This window comes from Heliangelus exortis, chromosome 1 (genome assembly GCF_036169615.1).
Source record: "Heliangelus exortis chromosome 1, bHelExo1.hap1, whole genome shotgun sequence".
Classification (NCBI taxonomy): Eukaryota; Metazoa; Chordata; class Aves; order Apodiformes; family Trochilidae; genus Heliangelus; species Heliangelus exortis.
The window spans coordinates 105,481,906-105,506,873 of NC_092422.1; the positions used below are offsets into that span (position 1 = coordinate 105,481,906).

At 35.4% G+C, this 24,968-nt stretch overlaps 1 protein-coding gene across 2 annotated transcripts in view; it reads right to left on the reverse strand.

Annotated features, from left to right (window-relative positions):
* Window positions 1-24,968, reverse strand: part of EPHA6 (EPH receptor A6) — a 445,064-nt gene that overhangs the window by 83,688 nt on the left and 336,408 nt on the right. For both annotated transcript variants that reach the window (XM_071756858.1, XM_071756850.1), the window contains exon 11: window positions 18,573-18,758. In XM_071756858.1, coding sequence (XP_071612959.1) covers window positions 18,573-18,758 — 186 coding nt within the window. The remainder of the gene's footprint in view (window positions 1-18,572; window positions 18,759-24,968) is intronic.

Below are 24,968 nucleotides of genomic sequence, written 5' to 3' on the forward strand. Positions count from 1 at the left end.
AATAGAGAACAACAGCAATTAACAAAATGAGTGTGCTTATCCCTATTGAAATCACAGAATCACAGAATGATTGAGGTTGACAGGGAGCTATGGAGGTTATCTGGTCCAACCAGATCATGGGGAGATTTCCATTACTTTGCAAACAACACAGTGAAAACTTTTCAAGGCTAAATTCTCTTATTGGGTACCTAAGCTAGTTAAACCAAAACCTGCACAAAATGCATGTTGGTCTCCAGAGGGAATTTTGTATTCTAATGTTCATCAACAAATTTTCAAAGGCTGGTCTAATTCTGTTTCCCCAGATTCCACTTCAGTAAATGACATTGTCCCAGAGCCCACACTAATACCTGTCATTCCTGAATACACTTTTGGTAACTCTAGGTGTTTAACTGTCTTTGTCTGAGCTACTTTTAAAGCAGCCTGAATTTTTAATTTGGTTTAGAAAAGAAAGCTTGGAATCCTAAATCAAAGTAGAAAGTACTATTAGAATACTAACTATAGTAAATCTCAGAATGTCACCTTGATTTACTAGTCCACTTAGACTTTGACCAGTTCAGTTAGAAAAAGACATTTCCTGACAATATCTCTAAAGGGACAACGGTTATATAAATCATATAATTTGTAGTAGATTTAGCAGGATGCCAATGTGAATGAATAGAAGATACAGGAAAACAAAATATAAACTACTGTTGGAGGGATGCAGCTGAGGACTACACACAGGGGTACTTTTAACTAGTGAAACTGAAACTCCTCCTGAAAGAACTCGTGTCAATATCTAAATTAGCAAAAGATCTTTGAGCCTGTTCTGCTTCACTTAAGGCCTGGAATTTAGGTAATATAGGGAATTATTTGGTAGAATCTCTTTAGACAACGTATTTTCACACTTGCAACTGCAATGCAATGTCTAAACATTAAAGTTCAAAGGAATCTCTATTGGGCATTAGTCACCCAAGAGAGGTTCCTGTGATTAAAAATGGGTGGTCTTGATAGTTCTTATGATTAGAGTTTTACTAATAGTGAGGCATCACTTTTGCCACAGCATATGGCATATATACCATCTCCTTGACATGTGAAGGGAATCGCATAGAAAGAAATATTGTATATCCAGTTTAGAAGGGAGCTGCAGTGAGTTTCAGTCATTTTCTCCATTTGTGATGCTTCTGTCCATATATCTGGAATAATACAGAGCTTCTTTCGTCTGCTTTTGAGTAATTATCTCACTTCACTGTTTTTCAGAATCTTGCTCCAAAAGATGACCCAGATTTAACTTTAGTTCTGTCAGGATAGTGCCTTGAAGAAGAAAGATCAATAGGAATGTAACTGCAAGAGATGCATCAAAGAGTGATCAGTCGCCTCATTTTTTTGGGTGCCATTATATAGGCACTGTTGGTGATTTGATCTAAGAATAAACTCTGCTGTGCATTTAAAACAAAAATTCAGCTCATCCCAAATTACAGACATGACTCATGGAAACTAAATGGGGCTTCTGAGTATGTGTGATCAAGTTGTTTATCTTCAATCAAAACCCACTTCAGTAAAAGCTATCTAAGAAACTGAGCAAACTGTATTTCTCCTCTCTCTCTCTCTCATGCATTTCTCCTTAATACTCCTAAAAATGGAATTCCAGATAGTTAAAATTTCTCTTTCTGCTATATCTTAGCAAGCTTGTGTGCACTTGAAAATTTTTAGAACAAAAGTGCAAATTTTTCCCATTATTCAGCATAAGAAAGTTTCTCTTTCAGAAAGGGCAGAAGAGTAACATCCTAATGGACCACATCCCTAGCAGGACTACCCTTTTCCAAAAGCCATTATTCTCAATAGGACTGAGGCTCTATTTTGCCTACAGTTAATTGAATATTCTGAGAAGTGCAGAAGTCTTTCAAAGTATTCAATGACCCCAGATTCAGATTCATGTATATGGAGCTTTGTATGTATATGCTTTGTAGTAAATAAAAGGGCAAGCAAAAGGAAGGACAGAAAGATTGGTGAAAGAACTTAACACAGAGGTTTGGAAGAGATTTGGATGAACACTTACTGGCCTTCTATAAGCCTAGCTGTAACAAAGGTATATTTAATTTAACAAAACCATACATTCTGTCTGGCCTGTAATCTGCCCTTTTCTTAAAAAAAGAGTCTTAATAAATTCACTAGAAATGCAGGAAATACAATGTGAACATGCTTTATGATGTTTATAAAGAACAAAGGTTAGTAAACCTAGAATAGTTTTCAGTTTTTTGTTATTCTAGGACTGTGCCATGATTGTGCTTGATCTGTGACTTTTATTATTCAGCAACAACCTACATTTAAAGTATAATTACTCTGAAGTTTTTTTTTAACCTGTTTCTATTAATCATATATAGCATTTAAATAATGGGAATATCATCATCTACTGCAGGGACAGAGGAAACACCATGACTGAATGTGATGGGATCACAGTAATGTTATACAAGCCCAGAGGTTTGCCCCCTTCAGTATCCAAGTAATATTTTTTGGGAAGAACGGGGAAACTTTCAACCAGACTCATCAGGATGATATGAAGAAGGGTTTGAGTGTCTGAACACATTTATGTTTTCTCCTCCAGTAACAAAAGTTAAAACAACAACAAAACAACAAAAATAATGATAACAACAACAACAATGATAAAGGACCTTTTTCTACAAATTCTGCCCTGCTTATTTTCACTGTGAGGTTTTTGCATGATAGCAGTATGAGTAGTTCAGGTGCCTGAACTATCCATGCTTTGGTTCATTTACTTTTCAGTTTGATGTAAACTGAATTTCCTTAATGCTATTGGTTTGGGAACCATAAAGCATCCACAAGTTTTGGCCTAATTTCTGAAAAGACCACTATAACAAAGTTCTTAAAATATTTTAAAAGGTCTGATATTCCCTTAATCTCTGCTCCAGACTTAAATTCACAGGGTCTATCTGGAAACAGGAAGAGGGGCAAAGCTGAATTTGAGAAGTTTAACCTTGACATCCTTGTGAAAGACGATGCTTTCCTATAAACATGAAGTGCTGGAGCTCTCTTATTTCTTGACTGGCGGATGAGAATAAATCCACACTGAGGAATATTTACATAAAATGAGACTATTTTAGCAAATCCCAGTTATATCAAGTTTTGGCTTTACTTATGACTTCTCTGGGAGAAAAAGCAAATGATGAAAGAAGCTTACAATTCCTAAGGAGGAACTGATGGAAGTTATGCAGTATTTGGGTAGAATATTAACATCTAATTTGATTTCTCTTGCTGCTTCCAGACAAACAGGCAATTTGGGACAAAAAATGAGGGAATTGCTTGAAAAGAATTCTACAAGCACTATAGCAATTTATATTGTGATGTGTTAAATAATTTACGCTGAAGTTCTGGTTGCTGAGAAGACGGGTGTGACAACATTAATAAGATTAAGCTTTTTAAATGCAATAACTGTTGTGTTGAATCATCTTTGTACTCTTAATGGAATATTAATTGGAAATACTGTGCTTGTCTTATGGGACAGAACAATCTGTTTATGTTTAAGCTGCCTATTAAATAAGTATTTTTTTACTGAAAGCACAGTGGTAAACAAGAACTTTGAAACCTTCATGTATTTATAGTTATGCATGATACCCAGAATGCTGTCCCAAGGACTACATGCTGTACATTTGGATTTTATGATCATGCCTGTACTAGCTGGAAACAAAATACTTAAAACAATTGTTTTCATTCAGAACAAAAAAAAGTAAAACTGCAATATTGGCCCAAACCTCTGCAATTAATTTTGTACACATAATGATTCTGGGGAACTCTTACTCCATTAATAATTAGCAATTGCGGTCATCTTTTGACCACCCAGTTTTTATGATTTTTGGATGGCAAGATCCTGAGTAAAATCTGAGCATTCCTATCATGTGGAATTCTTCATCGTTTAAGACAGGAACCTCTCATGTGAAATACTGATGAGGCCTTATAAATGGGATGGCTAAGAAATTCCAGGGACTTTTAAATTTTCAGTTTTTCTTTTTCATAGTGTTTCCATTAAAAACATGTAATAGGTTTAATTTTGTATTTCAAATTAAAAATTTACAGTGAGTTTTAATTTAATGAGTGAAATAGCTTTTCAAGGCTGACATTTGAAGATGAATGTAACCATGCAGCCTGCTGTAAATTCTGCAGTTCTGCAATTAGAGCTCTGTTTATCTACTTAGCCTTGCTAGTCTGTAACAGGATGAACAAGGAGTAGGAGATATTACTCCTCTCTACTTATAGACAGCAATTAGCATCACTGAAAAAACCTCACCATTTTCAGTTAAGAAAACCACTTGGGTCTAAAATTCCACAGAGTTAATTGACCAAAAGTGATTTTTTTGTCAAAAAGTTTTCTTTTTTTCTTGGTTTAAGCACTAAATAACTCCTTCATGTAAGTGAAGTAGAAGTAGAAGATTGCTATCATTATCATAACCTCAGATGAACTCTTTGATTAGAAATGTAATATATAATGGTTTATATATATTTTTATATATTTATATATTCATATATATAAATAAATATAAATGTTAAATATATACAAATCTAGATTAAAAAACCTCTATGCCTAGGCTCAGTGAAGAAGTCCCAGCCCACCCCTGACAACTCATGTTGGAAGCCAGGCTTCAGGCAGCTCCTGTAGCTATCTGATGGGTTTTGTCAAATGCACAGAATTTTTTTTTTGTTTTGTTTTTTTGTTTTTAAATGCTATGAACCAAAGAGAATTAGCTCTCTCAGTGTATTGAGAAGATTTATTCTCAAGCTCAAAGACCACTTGATGAATTCCATGAGGTAAAACTCTCATCTGATCGTCCATGTGCTAGGTTTGGCAACACTGATTCTGGTGAGATAAACACTGGGTAGTCAGTGTTTACATAGCAAAGTCACATTTTCAAGGCATTCACTGAAAAAATGGAACCAAATTCCCAAACTTATCTCAAACAGCAGAACAGTGTTTGTATGCTGAAGAACTTTCTCAACTACACCGAGAGGAAAAAAGATGAAAAGAGTGGAGACCGTTTCCAAAGTGGTTAAGTTATTATCAGTCCAGGGAGAAGTCAACAAGTTTCTGTTGTTTCAGGAAGAAAGGAAGTAAACTATGTGAAATGTACAACTTACAATCTACAGTAGTTTGTTTCAGATTTCTACTATTATGAAAATTCTGTACTATTCTTCTCTAGATAAAATACTGAAGTGAAAGTCAATAGAAGCTCAAGTTATTTACTTTCAAATTTTATTCAGTAGAAATTACCTTGTTAACATTTAGTAGAAAAATGACAATATTTACCAATTGATGTAGTCATTAATCTATTCTGGAATGTCAGACTAAATACATTGCCTCTTAAAATGTGCTTACAGGATTGTCGTGTTTCATGCGTATAAACTGAATACTCTAAACTCACAGCATCTCCTTATGGTGTTTTAAAAATATATATATATTTTCTCTGCATTGCTTCTCTCTTTTAATTGTATCCCCCTTTAGCAGTTTTAACAGCTATTCCTAATTTATAAGCAATGCCAAGACAATATATCTGTGAGAACTGTAAAATTTAAGAAGCAGTATATTTTGCAAACTGTATTTCCAAATAAAGCATCCAGAGTCTGCAACAGATCCCAGATAGTTTGCATATAAATTATTTACTCATCTGGAACCTGAACTATGTATGTATGAAGAATCAGAAATATAATTATAGTCTTTGAAATGGATCCAGCAAGTCTCACAGTAGAGAGGAATTAAATTAATCTGGAGGTCAGGAATACACAAAGAACACAGTGATGGGCTGAGAGAATAGATTCTGTAAACAGTTTACAGATGAAAACTATATTAAAATGATGGCATTATTTTGTGTGGATGTTGGTGACAGCGCTAAAAGAATGGAGAAAGCAGAAATAATTTATCTGCCTTGGCTAGAGCTGCAATGCAGAGTAAGACCAGGAAGCAAAACGTGCAGGTGTGTGCTCACCATGAACCTCTGCCATTAAAGTTCTCAATTGCTCTCTGGAGCAGAACACAGAAAACACAGGGCACTTTTCAGCAGACCATTACTCAAACAGGTCTGAACAGATTTTCATTGCATAAAACGACTGTTTCACTTCCAAAATTTGAAGATTTCATGCTCATCACTGAAAATGGTTATTTTCAGCAGCTTTTACTGCTATACACTGGAAAATTAATCTCAAAGTGGGAAGTGTGTCCCAACTGGCAACACTCTATACAAGTTATCTGATTCCTGTGTGAGGAGGACGTGTCTGGTTTGAGATAAAAAGAAACTTCCTTATTCAGACAAGCCCATATGCAACTTGCTAAAACAAACTGGTATTACTTCCTTTTCAAGAAGTTAATTTATTTTCTCTTCTAGACTCTTTCTGTCCTATCCAATGCATTAAAGCTATAGCTGTTTATAGCAATCCTTGCATTAGAAAGAAGGTATCTTAAATAACCAAAGGTTTCATTTCCTTTCATCCTACTCTCAAGTTTCTATAAAATACAATATCAGGTCACTTATACATGAAAATTAACAATCCATATTTTAAGTCTTCTTCACATGAATATGCTGTTACAGACATCTGAGGCTTGTTGCCTTCTACTAGAAATTTAGGTGTGAGCCTTTAGGTTGTGGTAAAGGCCACATTTCAATCTTGAGTCAGAGATTGCATTATACTTTACACCATAGAGCACGTATAGCATCCAAACAGCCACTACTGTAACTACCTCCTGAAGTAGCAGTTCCCTAGGTCTGATGGTCTCATTATTTCAGGGTGACAGGAGATTGGTAACTAGATTCTTAGTCCAGTTCAGGTAAATCTAAGGATGATGACCTGTGGCATTTCCCTTCAACTAATCACTGATATTGGTCTTGCATGTTCTGTTTCATCACAACTCTGGCAAAGTGCCTGGTAGGCCTAAGCAACATAGCATAAGAAAACCTCTTTATTTCATTTCTTATTTACACAGTTGCAAATGAATGTAAATTCAAAGAGATTTGAACTAGAGAAGGGGTTCAGCCTTTCTAGAACAGTTTTAATGACTCAAACATGAATCAGCCAATCAAAGTTCAAGCATACAAGCTGATCAATTTAACTTTGCATATTAGGTGAATTAGGGTATATTTATGCAATGCATCCTCTTGTGTCTTCTGTGAAGGCTTTAACTGGTAACTACTGCTTCACACTGGTAAATACAACCTGCCAGCATAACATGGTTGAAAGTGCTAACACCAGTACTATTGGTCCCTAAAGACTGTCAATATATCCCATATGAGAAAGCACAGATAATTGTGCTCTATTTTTAGCAGTGACACTGACACGCATATCAGTTTTAAAAAGTTACTTAAGAATCTCAAAAGAAGCGTGGCCAGCAGGTCATGGGAACTCATGAGATCCCACCTGGAGTACTGTGCCCAGTTCTGGGGCCCCCAACAAAAGAAAAACGTGGTGCTGTTGTATCAAGTCCAGAGGAAGGTCATGAAAATTATCAGAGAGCTGGAGCACTTCTCCTATGAAGACAGGCTGAGAGAGTTGGTGTTGTCCAACCTGAAGAAGAGGCTCCAGGGAGACCTTATTGGACCCTTTCAGTCTCTAAAGGGGGCCTACAGGAAAGATGAGGACAGGCTTCTTAGCAGGGTCCATTGCAACAGGAAAAGGGTTTTAAATTAAAGGAGGGTAGGTTTAGATCAGATATTAGGAAGAAATTCTGTAGTATGAGGGTGGTGAAACATTGGCACAGGTGGCTCAGAGAGGTTGGAGATGCTCCTTCTGTGGAATCATTCAAAGTCAGATTGAACAGAGTTCTGAGCAACCTGATCTATGTCTGCTCACTGCAGAGGGAGTGGACTAGATTGACCTTTAAGGGCCCCTTCCAACCTAGACTATTCTATGATCACAACTTACAAAAAAACCCCCAAAAAACTACTTTCTACCTTTTACCTGTTTATTGTGATGAGACTTGGCCATTTTCTGAGGTTTGCAGAAGTACTGAAACACATACCTCCGTTTTTAAGATACCTAAAATCCACTGGACTAGAGAAGACATATTATTTATGTTAATCACTATATTTCACAATTCTTCTGTAATAATGTTCTAGCCTTTATTTAGTTATAATGCTTATGGCTTGAGTAGCACCCTGCCCCCTGGGTCTCCAAACACTACAGAAATGAACTTATAAGTCTCCACAAAAACCCTTTCATAAATGCAAAGCTTATTCAAAGAATCAAGGAAATACGAACAGAAATATGAACTCTGTGGGTGAACAGGAACTCTTCCGCCACAAGTAAACTTCAGGCAACATTAAAATAAAAAATACACTGCAAATAACTTTGTATCAAATTGAAAGCACCACGGATAAATTATTTGGTGCATGAATGTAAGTTTGAGTTTAGTTAACTCAGTGATGGCAGTTGCTTTTTTTAAGTAACACTGTGGGCTTAAGTCAACAAGATTATGTCTCCCATCTTTCACCATGTCACCTCAAGAAGCAGCTGTATTCCTTGGTATCAGACATGGATCTAGACCCGACAGCCACCATTGGACAGAAACACTGAATTATCTGTTATTTTGGGATCTAATCTAGATTTCTCCCCTAAAAGTGAAATCTTAGCATAACTGAAAATAACATGAAGCATGATGGTAAAAGCTGGTGTGATAAGGCTTCTCCCTTAATTCTTAGGCTGCTCTGTATCAGCAAACTGTCCATCTGTGTTTCTGTATCATGGCCAAATTCAATAAAATTATTTTCTCTTGGCAGTGAAGAAACCAGAAATTCTTTTAAATTTGATTTGGTTTTATTATTGTTGTCTGTAGTAATTCAGTTGCCTTATCTTCCACACTTCACAGCTAGCATGCCCCAAAGGAACAACTACTAAATTCCTTGCATCTATACAGTGACTCATTTCTTTGCTATTTTCTAACTCCATCAACATACTTGCTGATCTTGCTGCTAAGTCTATTTATTCTCCCTTGGCAATTCAAATACATTACCCATTTCATTTTCTGAGATTCTTACAGTTCATACCTGATTTTTATATGGTTTGCAACCTCATGCTCAATGGCTCCATTATGGGACTTTCAAAGAAATCTGTATTTGTCAGAAATTTATATAATCACTTAATGGTCTTGACTGAACTTACAAAACTGAAGTTATTAAGTCAGAAGAGTTTTCCAGGTTAATTTAAATCAGCTATTGCAATGAATATAAGTATATTATTTTTGAAGTGTTTTGGCTTTTCTGCTTTTCTAATCGACCAGACATGGTAACACCTGAATTGCACCAAAACTGCAATATGCCACTCCTGCTACAGTGGAGCTATTTCATAAGCAAAGTACTAGGCAGTATAGGTTGATGGACAAGCCTGCATATGACAGTTGTGACGATCCATGAAGCATGTAACAAAATTCTGTATATGGAATTAACTGAAAAGATGAAACAGAGCACACAAACAACTTTTGCATGTAGTAATGGTCATTTGTTTTTTTTTAGTTAATTCCTCTACTGCTGATCTGCAGCTGCTTTTATAATAATAAAAATACAGTTTATAAGAGTCGCAAGTATCTAGATTTACTGCAGTTTCCATTTTACTTGATCAAGTTATGCCTCACAAAGTTTAACATAACTGAACACATCAAAAAGGAAAAAGGACTGAGTCAGACTAACTTCATTTAAAGCCAGAACAAATAATTAAAGTATTTACAAATACTTAGAAGATGACCCTGTGGTAAGTAACAACCTGCACACATTTCTCAGGAACAAATATCACTCCAGCCTACTTTCTGCTTGTGACAAACAGGTCTCACAGATAGAAGAGTTACAGTAATGTTATTTGTACATATCCCAGATTGGTCACAGTCAAGACAGAGAACTATGATTTACTGTTCTGATGTAACTGTTACACATCCTGGGTAATAGCAGCTGGGAAAACATCCTCAGTGGCCCACTGTCAACCTGGAAAGTTACAAATAATACGGTTCGGGGCTTTTGCTATTATTTTGTTTTCTCCTTAGTGGATGGGATGCTGGAATCGAGAGTGCGTTTCTAAATCTGAGAAAGATACCAAAGTGGAAAGAGCTCTTGGAGATTAGTTGCAGAAGGCAAGATGACTTTGCATGCTAGGTAAAGGTGTGAGAAAATACAGAACGAAACCCTAGGCAGACAAAGTGGATCAATGAAGTCAGTAAACAATCACATAAATATATCCTGGAAGAAAGATGAGACAGCCAGCTGCTTCACCGAAGAGGCTCTATGGGTAACAATAAATCAAAGCCAACAATGGTTGCTATTAAAAAGCATGCATATTTAAAGATGAGTAACACACTTTACATTTAAAATAATTATTTCCTGATTACTAGAGGAAGGTAAGGCTCAGCATTCACTGTATCCACTGTTGAAGACTATATTTTAGAAATGACTTGGCTAATGAGATTCCAAAGGAAAGCATTAAGAATGACCAAAAGTCTAGCAAACATATACCATGAGGAAAGACTTGAAAGAAGTTGGGTAATTTACTGAAGACAGTGAAGACATTATAATGGTCTACAAATGTAAAATACTGCTGCAAAGTGGAAAGGCACAAACTGTTCCACAACAGACAGAAAAAGAGTTAATGGCCTTAAGGAGCATTAAAAAAATAAGTCCAATTTAACAGTAGGAAGGTTAAGTATGAGGATAGTTAAACACTCAACAGATTGCCCATGGAGGCTGTGGAATCTTCACCAGGAGAGGTTTCTGAGAACAGAATAGAACAGGCAACCATCTATCCAGACTAGTTTAAATACAATTGCCTCTGCCTGGGGGCAGGAAGATGCAAAAGATGACCTTTCAATGGCCTTCACAGCCCAATGCTGTATATTCTGTGAATTACAAGAGAATGACTTATAGTTGAAAAATATTACATATTTTTCATATGCAATACGAAATATGTAATATGAAATATACTGCTTCAATTCTGAAAGTACATATTTAACAATTAGGTTGAAGCTTACCAAATAATGCTTCTGATATAATCTGATTTTGCTAGGCTCTAAACTACAGCAGAATCTCTCTTAGCTATCACAATAAATTATTCTCAAATTCAGTATATCTTGGTATTACTTTCAGTAAGAGTAACTCACTTCTCAACAAAGATTTAGGAACAACAAAGCTGCAATGGGACATTACCAATACATGTAGAAAGAATAAGAAATGAATTTACAGTTATAAAAATAACCCAACCAAACACAGTTTGTGAATCAGGATTATTGATTGCTTTAGATACACTCTCTAACCCTCTCACTCCTTTACCTGCCAACTGCACTTGCAATTGTCATTTATAATTGTTCTTCTCATTGCTCATATGATTTTCCCATACAGAAGAGATGAGCCATGTTGCAGCAAACTTGTCGGTACACTGCAGTCTTGTCTCTGGTATTCATGAAATCTTCTGGTTACAGATGTTAAAACAATCCTCAACCCTTCACATATCACATACACACTATTACTATGTTGCCCTTTAACTTGTTGTACCATATTCTTCTTTACTTAATGGTGGAAGGAGAAATTCCATACTTTATTCAGAAGATGTAAGGAAATGCAATCACTTGCAATTATTTTTCTGACGACCACACTTGTGCTTAAAAAAGAAAAAAATCTGGCCATTTCTTATCTACAAGACCTTATCTTTGTATGGCTGTTGGTAAGAATATTTGTCACTGATTTTTCTGCTAGAAGCACATCACACATCAAAGCATCAAAGTATTTCTGAAAGGCAGCTCCTATACATCTAAATACAAACATGTGAAGGTAAAGGATCCTGAAGAAAGTGAAATCCTGTTTCTCAGGCATAACTTCTGAAGTAGAATCATGTAAGTTTAGCTATCTTAGATACTGTATCATGGTCATATTAAGCTGCTGCTAATAAGATGTTAGCTGTTTGACTGTCTGACACAATGCTTTTTCTTCATTGCTTATCATCCTGTGAAAGATGCTACAACAGAGTTGACAGCTATAATGTATAGCTTGCTAGCTGCAAAATAGAAAAGCAGAACACAGATACATGACTGATTTGAAGTTCAGGAAACCATAACCAGATATCTTTACTTTTTGCAAAAAAGAAAAATATTTCAGACTGTAATGAATGAAATTTAATCTTTTTCCACAGCTAATTTCTTGCAAGTATGTGTCATTCAGGAGAATCAAGTATTATATTTTGAGTATTTTTGGCAGCAACCTTCCATAAATGAAACACACTGTAGTTTGTATGTGCTACCTGAAATATCCACAAGCGTGCCTGTAATTTCTAAAAATAACTCAGTAGTACCAAGGTTAATTATGTTCTTCATGAAGTGTAACCCATTTTGCAGGAAAGCTATAGATACTGACTTGTACTCAAAATATGACACTGCTCTAACAGTGTCAAGATACAAGGAACTAAAGAAGGATTGTTTTCAGACTCTGAGAGGGGGGAACACAGAGAGGTCAATATTCCCTTCCCATGCCCATACTCTAGGAAGTTCCCTCAGCCCCTCCTTCCTCTCTTTCGCCCACTCTTTGCTCCACTACTGTTCCCTGTGCTCCTTTACCCCCAGCTCGCCACCACCTCTTCAGAACCCACATCCATGGAGTGCTGGGAAGAGCCATGGAGCCTTCTCTTGAGTTGGCCCTGCTGAAAGCAGCCTTCAGGCATCTATCCCTGCAGCCATCTAGATCAGGTTATATATATATATGTTTGTATCTATTTATTCCTTATCCCATGCATTACTGTCTTTCCCCTGCTCTAGTAAATCTGTCTCACTTTTAATTTCCCATTTCTAAGTGTCTCATTCTTATTTCCCTTTCCTTTGGAAGAGTGGAAAGGGGGAGAGGGGATAACAGAACAATCCTGTCCTCAGGTTTTTGGTCCACCCGAACTCCTAAACATTGACAAGCAGTCATGTCCACAGCTCTAACTTTCAATTCCTTACTTTGGATGATATTAATAAATTGATCTAGTGAATTTGGCTAACAGTGCATGTGATGGCTGTGGATTTTGTCTTAATTTGCTGGCCAGAGAAACACTGAACTCAATAATGTGATATATGAGACATAATTCAAAGGAAAATAAAAACCAGCCAAATTTAAATTCACAGCTCCACTTACTGAACAATTTATAACACAACTGAAAGCCTGCTGTTTTGCATATCATTATATGCACAGCTTCAATATGCTTAATCAGACAGTTTCAGCTTTATGCCTATCTTCATGTAAAGCCCACTGGCTAATATGACACGTATGGTCTCATCACTCCTCTGTATCACAGTGGATTGCCCATAAGCAGAACAGAAGATACTGGGGGATGAATAGCATCTTCAATACCCTGCTGTGTATCTGTGTTGCATAATCATAGAATCATAGAATAGTAGGGGTTGGAAGGGAACTCTGGAAACCACTGAGTCCAACCCCCCCCTGCCAAAGCAGAATCTCCTAGGGGTGATCAGATGGGTCTTGAAAGTCTCCAGAGAAGGAGACTCCACAGCCTCTCTGGGCAGCCCGTCCTGGTGATTCATCACCCTTATAGTAAAGTTTTTCTCAGTTCCATGTTCATTGTCCCTCGCCTTATTGCAGGGCACCACTGAAAAGAGACTGCCCGCTTGCTGACACCCACCCTTCAGATATTTATAAAAATTAGTAAGATCCCCTCTCAGGCTTCTCTTCTCCAGACTAAACAGCCCCAGGGTTCTCAGCCTTTCCTCATGTGACAGATGTTCCAGTCCCTTGGTCATCCTTGTTGCCCTCCCTTGGACTGTCTCTAATATATATTTCTGTCAGTCTTGAACTGGGAAGCCAAGAACTACACACAGTACTCCTGATGTGGTCCAGATAGGGCAGGTGTAAATGCCTGAGAGGGCAAGTGGTGATTCTGAAGCCACTCTGGCCTCCAGCAAGTACATCTGTGCCTGGAGATGACAGTGATGTCTCCAGTGAAGTACTGAGATTACTGACAGAAATAAATGTCAAGATTTGAAACCAGTTACATTTTTGGTTATAAACAGTACTATAATGCTTACATTATATATTTTCTGTTGGCCTGAAAGGTTTTACTTTTCAGAAATCAAGGATAAATTCTGTAATGCAGATCACAATTTTTTCGCTGAATAATCACATTTTGAAAGTTATCATGGTGTGGCCTACTTCAAGTAGTTACAACGTAGAAGGTTAACATTTAAGCTTTGTAGAATCACATTTCTTGGGAGTACAATTTCACCATCCATGACTAAGGTAAGAATGTTACTACAATAAAATTTCCTCAATTCTTTTGCGTAACAGCCAAGTATACAATGCTGTGTGTAATGAAGATGTAGACTACAAAATACATCACCTTCCAAAATTAATTCTGAACTCCATTAAACAGTCTCAACCTGTGAACAGTCTGGAGAAAAGGTGAAGATCACATTCATTACACCAAGGTCTAAAAGGCCTAGAACACAATGTTTTGACTGAAAAAAAAGTAATTCAGGGCTATCTCCTGCATTTTTGATAAATGAAAAATGGAGCAGATATGAAGAGCTACATACTGAAAACTCTAGTGAAGGAGCACCAGGCTGCTGCTTTGCCCTCCCCATGGACAAGGGGGACAGTGACCTCAAGAATCTTCTTGCACTGAATTGATTATATACAATATTTTAAAAGGAACTCAATGAATAAAACATTGAATTTAATCTGTTTGATGACTGAATAGAGATTTCAGAACTTCAATAGAATTCACAATTTTCAAGTCACTAAAGCAAAACAGTGAGGAGACAACAAGGTAGTTGAAGGTGTTATTCCAAACTGAGACTCAGTGTTACAGGGATCTGAGCTTACAAAGAACAAAAAAGTCTAGATGCTGTCTTCATTTATGCTCCTTTTGTGAATGGATTAATTTGAAAATACTTCCATATATAGAAAGTTGTTTCAGAAAATGAATTCCTTAAAAAAATTACTTTAAAAAATTCCTCTTGTAAATGTGACAGATATAAATGCTCCAGTAGTCAAAGTTCAAGGATGTTATTTGGAAATTAATTTTAACTATCCAAATATATTTAGGCTAAGGGGGTCTTACTTTTATTACTACAATTACTACTACAATATATCTCTTAAATGTATTGGTAATTTGTATTCATACAGTATTACACAATACTGACAAGGCCATAGTTTGAACAGTTGCATAAGACAGCATCAAGCAAAACTCACTAGAGATTCCAGTTTGCCTTGTGTAACACCAATGTTTTTTTCCAGTACAGTTACAATAGTCAAAGATAAACTTCTCATGTCTCTTCTAGGTATAGTTATCTTTGTCTGTGTTTGCTATAAGCCTAACTTTAGTTTACTTTATATTTTCATGGAAAGTCTATAACATGGGCTTGAATTTGATGTAGAAGTGGAAGACACAACTTTTATCTAGTTCATATTCTCAGTGTTGGTTTCATACGTGCATGCTGGGGAAGGAAGTTACATTTTTCTTTTAACTGATAGCAGAAGCTTGGACAATGATTCAGCTAAGCATGCCCTGACACATCCAAGAAGAGGTCCAAAAATTATTATCTTGCTAATATGACTAGAAGGAGATGCTTAAGCATCTCTCATCAATTTGCAAGGCAATAAGCAGTCTTTTGGGGCACACCAGGTAAAGAAATGGTGTTGATAAAACAAACTGAACTGGAATCCAGTTTCCTGTGTGACCTCTGATGAGCAGGACAAGCAAACTACTGAATGCAGATTCTGCACTGCGGTGTACTTGCCTTGGCCTGGCAAACTACCCTTGACTTGAACTCCCTGCTAAGACAAAGCCTGTGCTATAGCACCTGTTCTGCCTACTGCTCCTTGATTAGGGATCGTTGTTAGGACAAATGAGGAATGAAGCAACCAAATGGGGATTCAAATTCTTCAGACCTTCTTCTGCGCAGGCTTATTATAACATTTTTCCATCCTGTGCAGTACATACTCCATAGCAATTTTGAAAAGTGTATCATTTAAAAGTTAACATCTGCTTAGCTGTTACTACCGAATAAAAGCACTCATTTGTAATGAATAGACAAATTTGGTATTGCCCCAATCAATAGCTATTGGCTTGGTATTGCTTGGTAGAGCATTTCTGCTTATTACAATGAAATCCTTTTTCTTTTTTGTTCAATAGTTAGTGACACTGTAATGGAAGGCACTGCTTACAAACAGATGCAATACATCATCAACTGCTAAAAGTTAATGAATAATTGTTAGAGAGAAGAAAGCATGTGCTAAGAACAGCATTACATGTCTATTAATCAAATTTACTGCATCCAATGTGCCTTTATATGTTAGTGGAACTGTAATGCATATCAGATAAATAGTTTCTGTTGTTATTGATCTAAGTTTTAACACAAAACACCTTTTAATCATACTATAATTACATAAATAATTTGTCTGGGACAAGATTCTGTCTCACTTTTACAGCACACTTTTCTGCCCCATGTTGTCTTGCACAATATTAAACTGAGGATTTAGTGAAATACAAAAATTGAATGGCTCCCAGCTAAAGCCCTGTTATTCTCTAAATACCACAGACAGGGTAGTATATGTGCAAGGCAACATCCTACAGATAAACTGGCACAAGAGAAGCACAGCACAGAACATGTGTCCCTCACTCAGTCTGCCTTCTAGCTACTGCCTCCTCGCTTCTTCCCTGCAGCAGAGTAATACTGTACAATTTTGTCCTTTATATAACTTGCACTTCCCATGCCTTAAGGTGAAATCTGTTCATAACTCATGTATTTTTTTTTTCACTCTATAACAATTTTTGCATGATTGTTCTATTTATTTAAAGCTTGCCTGATGAAAAAATATTTTATTTCAAAGCTTCTAGTTTATATCTTAGAGAGGAACATATTTTTGTATGACAGTGAGACTATAACAGTGACACCTATTATTTTTATATTACCTCAAAGCAAACATTCCAAAACCCATAATTAAGTTTGTTGACTCTTGGAAAAAAGCAGAACTGCTGATGATGACTTAAGGTAGTCTATAATCACTTCTCCTGTTGAACAGGAACAAACACCCTAATGTTGAAGTACTGATTTATCTGTTTCTGTTTTCTTAATGCAATCTTAATTTCTGTCTGGACTGATGATGAGACATTACAGAAAGAAAATTTATAAATGTGGAAAAGATTAAACAATTATGCTATTGCCAAGTACATTATACTGTATTCCATGTGCACCATTTAATTGGATTTAAACAATGTTTGTACATCACAGCCATTAGCCTTTTTCAGCAATGAGACATACATTACTAGATCTACCATGTGGATCATAGTTATACCTGTGATACTGGTTCCTAATCTGCCCATATTACTGAAATTTATTGCTGCCATACTGCTTAATATGAACAATGACCTAAATTTAATTAAATTCTTACATGTTTACATCTCTTGACAAAGATCTCCAAAGCTGCTCAGCCAGAATTAACTCATGTTCTTGTTTGTTGTCAAGAGCAATGAAGGACACTAAGCTCAATCCTTCCAGAAGTCTGCAGTGTACTGGCTTCTGTTAGTCTAGTAATCAAACATTCCTAAATAATAATGAATTTATCCTTGCAATGCTGGGGGAAGAAAGAAATACTTTTCATGTCAATTTAGAACCACAGAGAGACAGATTTGAACAAGGTGATCCCATAAGCCTATTGAAATTCCATTCCAACTACATGAATTCAGGAGCTATAATTTCTGCTTTGATCTAGTACATTGTGTTTTCCAAGCATATTTTTTGATACTGTAACAAGGTGAAAACAGGAAATATTCATAACATCTTCATTGAATTTACTATGACAAAACAACGTAATTGTTTCCTATACACTACACTTCATCTTTAAAAAAAAAAACCCTGAGTACTGCAAACCAGAAAGGGCAAAAATTAATTTTGAGAGGAGTATACCTTGAGTTTTTTTAAAGTAATTACTGAAAAAAGTTGGCATTAAAGAAATAATGTTTAGTAAGAAACTTACTTAATACTTAAATGATAACTAGACATTTCAGAAAAGTTCATAACCCCACTACAAAAGCTAGATATCAGAGGCAAGGAATATCTCTTGGCAGCTGCAACAGGCAAAAAGTGTAAGGCATTTCACAGATTATTCTGAAATATCAGCGAATCATTTCCAAGTATACTACAAGTGAAGAAGAGTTTATATTTTATTTCTTTAAAATAGAAAATGGATCTCTTCTGGTACCAACATCAGTAAAATGCAACAAAATAAAGTGTTAGTGATTGAGAGAAAAGAAGATGATAGCAGCTCCCTGACATGAGAATGTGACTTCATTGTAAAGTCAGTTACATTTATGGGTTTCTCTACAGTATTACACTTGCCTATAAGCAAACTCTACACTGCTATTTCATAAAATTCTGTAAAGACTTCATCTGAATGAGGATGATTTTTATTTATGCTTTCCTATTATGGTCTCTAACTCTTCAATTTCTGCTTCACTTTAAGATTTGGATAATTTCTGAGAACTGCAATCCATATTGAATGTGGAAGGAATGCTTAATTTGACATGAGCTGACATAGAATGGCAAAAAAAAGAAAAAGCTATTAATAGCAACTTACTTTTTGTAACAACTCCTTCAAGGCGAATTATATTTGGGTGATCAAATTGTCCCATGATACTAGCCTCTCTCAGGAAATCTCTTCTTTGCCTGTCCAAATAGCCACCTTTTAGAGTTTTAATTGCAACAGGTATTTCTCTTTTTCCTGGTGTCTTCAGACGTCCACTGCATACTTCTCCAAATTCACCTTAAATAGATAAAATACATGTAAGTTCATTCACAGAGCCCAAAGAACTACAGCAGTGCTGACCTTTAACAACTTACTTTTCAAAATAACCATCAATAGCTGTCTTAAAATGTCTTCTTTAATTGCTCAGAATTACTTGTAGTTGTCAGTTGAACAAGATACAAAAAATATTAAAGAAACTCACATATCACATCGAACATGTGAAGAAATAATAGATGGGATATTTAAGTTCCTGAGATTCATCACATCTCAGCAAAGCAAAATAATGAGCATTACTTCACAGCAAATCATCCCCTTTCCTTTCCAGACCTACAAGATCATGAGGACTTGTACTTTGACTGCAACAAACTATCTGCCGTCCACTGTGTGATTCATCTTGTTTTACCAACACTTTGAGACTGAACTTTGATATCAATCTGCTATTGATATAAACAAGCATGCTATGAGGAAAGAATGTACTGACACTTAGATTTAATTCTAATGATGACAAAACATCAAAGATATCTGTTTATAGCAATATCTATCTCTAGATGTGTCATGCACTAAGACCTACGTGAAAAGAAATCCGGTGAGAATATCAGAATACCTCCTGTTGTAGAAAGCATTTAAAATTAAGCCTATTATGCCCCAGAAAAACCCTTGTATGGGATGTATTTCAGTGGACTTACACACATACTCAAACCTAATTATGTATTTCATTATTCAGACAGCCAAAGGCCAACAGTTTCAGCAAATCAGGACTGAGTTTCATAACAAGGAACAGCAAAGCTTCCTTCACCTGATGTTTTCATGTGTGTGTTTTGGCCTTAGAAGAATGCCTGCCTCCCTGCTTCCCTTTTCACATTTACTTCTTAAGTTCATATGGAAGTCACAACATTCCTTTGGTCTTGATGCCACATGGAAGTTATTTAAAACCCCTACCAAATATACTCTGGTAGCCTGCAGGTCAGTTTTTAGTGGGTCATAATTCAGTACATGAAAAACAGTGTTCACAGAAATATTTCAAAGCTCTTCTCATAGCAAAACTAAATTCTCTGCTCCAGTCATTTTGGAAGGAGAATTGTTGAAAAACAGTGTCATAAACAGATACATATTTAACTGGAGGAAATAATTTTTTACCTTTTCAAGTCCTGAATTAGTTTCCTTAAACTTTAAGGACAGAACAAAAGAAAATAAAATAATAGAGCTCCCTGCTGTAACAGTATGTCTTCAGATATGAGCTGAACCTAGAGGTCTTAAGGACAGAAGCTTTGCTTCAAAAATTATACATCTCTGATGTTAAAAGGATTAGAATAGATATTGTCATGCAGATTTTATTTTATTAGATTCTGTGACTTCCAGTAAAATAAAAGAAGGTTTTATTAGTCAGTAACATCCAGGAAGAGTGGAGAGATAAAAAAACCTATTTCATAGCTTGCCCTTCACTTTAAAACAGACACCATCAAGTGCAAGAGTGCAATTAACAGATGCTGAACATAAGCTCTGAATAAATTAGTAGCTTCACGAACAGCTAAGAAAAATCAAGCACTTTAGGCCTTCTTTCTACCAAAATAATCCCAAATTTATTTTATTCCTACCCAATTTTTACAAATAAATCAAAGCATGTACTTCCCTGAAAATGTATGTACACGTGTGAAAACACGTGTCAACAAACTAATGCTCTGTGAATCCTTTGGCAAAAGGGGAAGTTGGGAAGGGATTTTCCTATATGATTTTGCCCATTTATCTCTGAGAAGCCTCTCCTTAAAAGTTTGTTTGTCTGACTACTGCCATTGAAAAAGTAGTAGCTAATTAGGACTCCTAAAGTCCTACCATAAAATAGTCATGAAACAGGATTTTTTTGAAGGAGACATTGTATATGAGTTTTCTGTTCTGTGATACACCCAGCCATGATAGAAAGCATCCCTAAAGCTATGACTTTTTGCATCTCACTGGTTTTTCAGACTAAATACCCCAAATAAGAATTTTTTCCAATTTCTTTCTTGTGATAGAACAGTGAAAAGTAAAATACTAGAGCCCTAATATCCAGAATAAAAAAGATTTTGTGATCAATAAATCTACAGAACCGCAGAATCTCAATTTTTAGAATAATTTGGAAAACACAGATTAAAGAATAAATTGTTTTGCTATTACAAGATTATACAAGAGTACTACAACTTCAGAATAATGATATTCATATGTCAGGAACTGTAAAGGGCTGTTCATCAAATGTTTTGAAATGAATTAAACTGAAGGAGGTGCTTGAAGGACTTATAGTCTCAAGATTTATTACCTGTACTACATCGAAAGCAGGGAAGGAACATCGTGTGTTCTACCTGACCTGTTTATTTTCCTTTTTATTCTTGGATACATGATTTGCACAGGTAGAAAGAAATTTTGCTCCCCGTGGGCATTTAGATTGATACAATGATGAGCATAAAGACTAACAGCATTTTTTTGTGGCATGATGTCAAACAGATAGATCATCAGGTCACAGAACTGACAATTACTACATTTAGAAATCCAAGGTATGTGTCATAACTTGCAGTTCTAGTTTAGTTTGGATGGAGATCAATGATATAATTTAAAACATTGAACTATTTACATTTAAGAGTTTAACAAGGTTTCATCCCAGTGTATTTTTCTGTGCTTTTGTCCACATAAAGAGTTTATAATGTTTTTAAAGTCAAAAGGAAATACATCCAACAAAAGGGATTTTTTTTTAAATCTAAGACTCTAAGTGTCATTGCTGAGGTTTGAAGATAAACAAGACAAATGTTGACCTTGCAGCAGTTAAGGTTCATGACTGGATGTGTAATAAGTAGAAACTAAGAGCCAGATGTCACAGAAGCTGACATATTTCCTCACTACAGGGAAAAAGGTGGTGATAGCTAGAGGAAAAGATTCATTGTCTGTTCAGTGTCTGTTCAGTTTTAATAAAGTGTGAATAAGCCCTGGTTTGATGACCCCACATATCTTACTGTATGCTATGCAAAAAAAAAAAAAAAAAAAAAAAATTAATTGAGAAGTCTAGAAACTTACTCTGAGCAAACCAGGCAACCCTTTTGTCATTCAGTCACAACATATGTTATTTAAAATGAAATAGGAATAGTAATTTGAAAGTCTGATATACAGTGTAGTGTTACTACATGGGATCAAAATAAATGTCTTACAACACAGTCAGTGTTGGTAGAACTGAAAGGTCACAATACCAAATACAACTCAACTCGTTTTCTCCAATTTTAGTCATGAGACCTTTCAGAAAACTGGCAGAAGACTTAGATTATAAAAAGAATATAGTGTATAGTGTACTCTCTGTGAAAAACTGAAAAGTTGTCCTCTTCCTTGACTTTCAACATTTTAACAAAGAAAATAAGAGGATAATTGTAACTTTCAAGACTGACTTGACAAAATACCTCTGTGAATTCCTTCCATGAAGGGGTGCTGAAGCCTTGAACACAAGAGAAAGAGATTGGGCAGAAAATAGTGTCACAGATGGGACAAAATCAAATGATACAATGACATGTAATTAGGTGCAGGAAGCTTGATATGAAGAGTGGGTGAAAGGGACCATCTGAAGAAGATCTGCAGCAATGAATATGTGGCATATTGTTGGAACTGGCAAAAAGGCACCTAGTGATCTTAGTAATAAATCAATGGGAGATTAAATACTAATGATAAAAAACCTCAAACCTCAGCCAAGAGTTTTGAATTCAAGAATACACAATATCAAATTCAACTATATTAAAACTTTGTCATAAGTACATGATAAAATAAAAGGGAAAAGACTAATCATTTTCACTATTTAAGCAGTAACAATTTATAGGAAGTGAATGTCATTAATATTTTTGTTTGGTTGGTTTTTTGGGGTTTTTTATGTTACCATAAGAATCATGAACTAAACAGTTACAAATTGGTTCTGTTTTGCCTTTAGTATTGTAATCTGCTTCCTGTTATTTGATCAAACTGCAATTTCTATTTCGGTTGTAAACTGTTTCCCCTACTGCCTTTACCCTCCAGTTTGAACCAAGATATCATCAGAAGTTGTTTGAAGACTAACAAAAGAAACCATTAACAGCTATTAACATGGATAACCTTTCACTCAGTCAAAAGGTATACAAATCATTATTTTTTTTCTCAGATGGAACAGATGCAAGGCAGGAGATGATTGGAAGCCACTCAGGGGAAGTAACCTGACTACATATCCATCTTGATTCTGGATTTATGTGCAGATATTGTTACTTTAAAAAAGATCTGTACTCATGGAGTAAGTAGAGCATGAATAATTTAGTAAGGACTTCACAAAGTCTGTATTTTAATTGCTTTCTTTTCACCAAAGCACCAGAAAGAAGACTAGTAATTCAGAGAGTATGCAGATGTACTGGAACACCAAAAACATTCCAGAGGCTAAGACTGGGAGAGCTGAGATCAAAGTTTCAATTAAGTAGCTCCATAGAATATAATTATTGCATTCAAAAACATCAGCTCAGTAAATGTTCACTAGGAGGACTTTGAAAAGGATTTTAACAAGATATTGCACTAATTTATTTATTTTTTTAAAAGTAATCTCATTAATTTAGCATTCTTTCTTAAGTTGTTACTGTGTTGCATTTTTTATTATTACAAGCCTAATGGTATGATCTTACAATGTGAATGTTTATTAAATCTACAACTAAATGTATAGACATTCTCTTTTTTATTTTGGCTATGACATCTTTCACTGTTGCAGGCCAAGAGTCATCTTGAACTTTGCATCTACTAAAGGATATTTTCCAATTTGCTGTTACTGTTTGAATATCTTGCTACTTTTTAATTTTGACCATTTCTTGCCACCTTCTGTGAATGTATTTTTAGCATCTGATGGAAAAAACCACCATTATGTGGACCAATTAGTGTTGTAAGCAGTAATCTTATATATTTGCTCTATTTTTACACTGTGTAGTACTACCCTTATGATACCAGTAATTGGCACCAAAGGAGCAGACCAAATGGTCTCTATAAGATGGCTGTAATAAATAACTGCAGAGAAATCCCAGTATCTTACACAGATATCAGATGTATCTTACAAAGTATTCAGATGCACCTGTACAACAGAGTGTAAATAAATTAATAAACTCAGGGACTACTAAATTTTGTACTTATAAGCAGAGAGAAATATAGGACAAAATAATAAATAGGAAATCTTTGGTTTTCAAGTCTAAAGGTTGTATGCATCTGAGATAAGTGGAGCAATTAGGAGATTTTAACTTTTAACAGTGCTGTTAAGAACTGAGGGGATCTGTAGCTTTAGTTGAACATCCTACTTCTGATTTGATAGTATCATCCTCAGATAGATTACTCAGAAGCAGATAGTATAATGTACATTTCCAAATCACATCATCCGAGAATATAATTACCAAATACTTCAAAAGATAACTTGGGTACAGAGTTAGGTAAGTTGAAAAAATAAATTAGAAAAAATACTTGCCTTGAGTATCAAAGCCATATGCATTGCAACTAGTGAACTGTCAAGAGCTTTTGGACACGAATGTTTCCATGGCAAAACCAAATTGGAAGCTGCTTCCAGGAAAAGAAGAATCTCAAAAATGACTTGAATGGTAATGCTAAAAAAAAATACTAAATTTTGAATATTTGTAATGTTCCACCTTGATATTTTTTAAATGAAAACTTTTAGATCTTGAATGGAAATAAGTTTTGTCTTGAAAAATTAAAGTTACAGAAATTCAAAATTTTAAAAATTGATCAAGATAAATTTAAGAAGTGTATTCATTAATCAACTGCTTAAATATTTAGTTTAATTTTGTAAAAGATTATAATTTTTTGTTCCACTTAGGTGAAAATTGTAATCAGGTTTTAAAAGCATTTCTTCTGTGATAAGAAATACATTTTTATGCCTGGCTACAATGTTTAGTATAGTATTAGAGAGAAGGCATGGTTTTAAGATTGCTGTGAATTAGAATGATATTTTATGTTCCCTAGCAGCTATTAAGGTACTTTGTGAGAACTTGTACACTCTTTGCCTCAGGCATGATATTTACCCTGTATCTTGCATGCATGGAAATGGGGTTAAATTTCATTGCAATAGGAAGTTGCAATAGGCAAATAACTTTGAAGTTGGAAGTTTACCCAAGTAATTTTAGAAGATAAAAAACATAAAAATAAAATACGTCAAAGCAGTCAAAAAGTCACTCCTATGCATACAAGAAAAGGGAAAGAGAAGCTAATTAAAGA